The 1,930-nt window shown below is 52.5% G+C and overlaps 1 protein-coding gene across 1 annotated transcript; it reads right to left on the bottom strand.

The window, feature by feature from the left end:
- Positions 1 to 377: 377 nt before the first annotated feature.
- Positions 378 to 1,406, bottom strand: LOC138898497 (uncharacterized). The gene has a single exon (XM_070184566.1). It carries the CDS (start codon positions 1,404 to 1,406, stop codon positions 378 to 380), a length of 1,029 nt encoding a protein of 342 aa, XP_070040667.1.
- Between the last annotated feature and the right edge of the window lie 524 nt (positions 1,407 to 1,930).

Genomic DNA, 1,930 nt, shown 5'->3' with positions numbered 1-1,930 from the left:
CCGTATTTTACCCCAAATTGCCAAACATCGACGAAACTCATTTTCTTCTTCTTGCTTACCTTCTCTCCTTCACGAATTTACTTATCACGTGTTTGATATAGCATAATGCTTATAATCTCAAGAAAATCTCATCCCCGAGTCTTCATCAATTAATTGAAGACGAAACTTTAATGTACGAACAATGTGAGATGTAACACGGTAGATCTAATTCACAACCACAGAATCGCCCAGAGGAGTGGACACATAAATAGGAGTACCTAAGGACTCACGAGGAATATCCAGAAAATGAGCAAACAGAGATGACACGTATGAATAGATAAACCCTGGATCAAATAATACTGAAGCATCCCTACCGCATGCAGAAATAATACCTGTGATCACGGCATCTGAGGCCAATGCATCTGGTCTGGCTGTAAAAGCATAGAATCTGGCTGGAGCGTCGGTGGGCTGCCCTCCCCCTGCCTGGTTTCCACCTCTAGGACGGCCCCTGCCAGCCTACCCTCCGCCTCTGGTGGCCGGAAATCCGGTGCTGTAATCATGGGCTGCTGACCGTGCTGCACTGCCTTGCCCCGAAGCCTGGGGCAGGATCTCCTCATGTGACCGAGATCCCCGCACTCAAAACAGCCCCTCGGTGCGGTGATATGCTGCCCCTGATGTCTGACCTTGATGGCCTGTAGACCTACTAGAAGAAACCTAAATAGCTGTTGGGCAGTATGAACTCTCCGGTATGGCACTAAAATAGGAGCTGGAAGAACCTGGTAACCTGAGTACCCGCTGGAAGAACCCTGGCTGGCTGGTGGGCGGTAAGAACTCTCTGGTGTGACGCTAAAATTGGGGCGCGCTGGAGCACCTCGAGTAGGTGGTGGTGATGAATATTGGGGCCTGCTAGGCTGAACCCTCCCAAACTGACCTCTGCCCCTAGCTGGGGCACCTTTAAACTCTCTAGAGAAGCGGTCTCTGTTATCCTGCTGTATTTGTTCTCTCCCTCTGTGACGGTAGCCCTCAATCCTCCGAGCAATCATCACTACCAGCTGATAAGAAGTCCCCATCTCAACCTCTCGGGCCATATTGGCCCTAATACCGGAGTGCAGCCCCACAAAAAACCTCCGCACTCTCTCTACGTCCGTAGGAAGTATCATAAGTGCATGGCGAGACGACTCAGAAAACCTCTCCTCATAGTCGGTCACTGACATCCGACCCTGCTCAAACTGCCCAAACTTATACCACAGCTCCTCTTTCTTGGATGGTGGAATATACCTATCCAGGAAAAGCTGTGTGAACTCACCCCAAGTCACGGGAGGAGAACCCGCCGGTCTGCCAAGAAGATAAGACTGCCACCATCTACGGGCCCTACCCTCCAGCTGGAAAGTAGTGAAGTCAACCCCATGAGACTCTTGTATCCTCATGTTGTGCAGTCTGTCCCTGCATCTATCAATGAAATCTTAGGCATCCTCATGGAGCTCGCCTTGGAAGACAGAATGGTGTAGCCTAGTCCATCTGTCCAACAACTTCTGCGGATCGTCGTCCACAGCCAATCTAGGCTCGGGTGCCATAGCTGCAACTGGCTGGGCCCCGTACACGGGTAGTGTACCCGGAGTCTAATACACTGCAGCCGCATGTCCAGGAGCCTGAGCTTTAGGGGTCTGTGCTCCCCCTCCTGCCTGAGATGTGGCTGGGTCAAACCAGCCTGGGTCATAGAATCCATGAACTGCAGCATACGGCCCATGACCTCCTGAAAGCCCGGCGCTGTCATAAAATCTACCTGGGCTATCTCTGCTGCGTGAACCTCGACCTGCTCCACCACAATAGGATCCTCCACTGGATCTGCTGGTGGTGCTACCAAGGCAGCTCTTGGTCGCCCTCTTCCCCTACCTCGGGCCGGTGCCCTCCCCTAGCCTCTGCCTCGGCCTCTAACAATGGCGGGAGCACC

The sequence above is a fragment of the Nicotiana tomentosiformis genome, chromosome 9, assembly GCF_000390325.3.
Source record: "Nicotiana tomentosiformis chromosome 9, ASM39032v3, whole genome shotgun sequence".
Classification (NCBI taxonomy): Eukaryota; Viridiplantae; Streptophyta; class Magnoliopsida; order Solanales; family Solanaceae; genus Nicotiana; species Nicotiana tomentosiformis.
The sequence above is the reverse complement of the archived record's forward strand: the minus strand, read 5'-3'. Positions and strand labels throughout refer to the sequence as shown.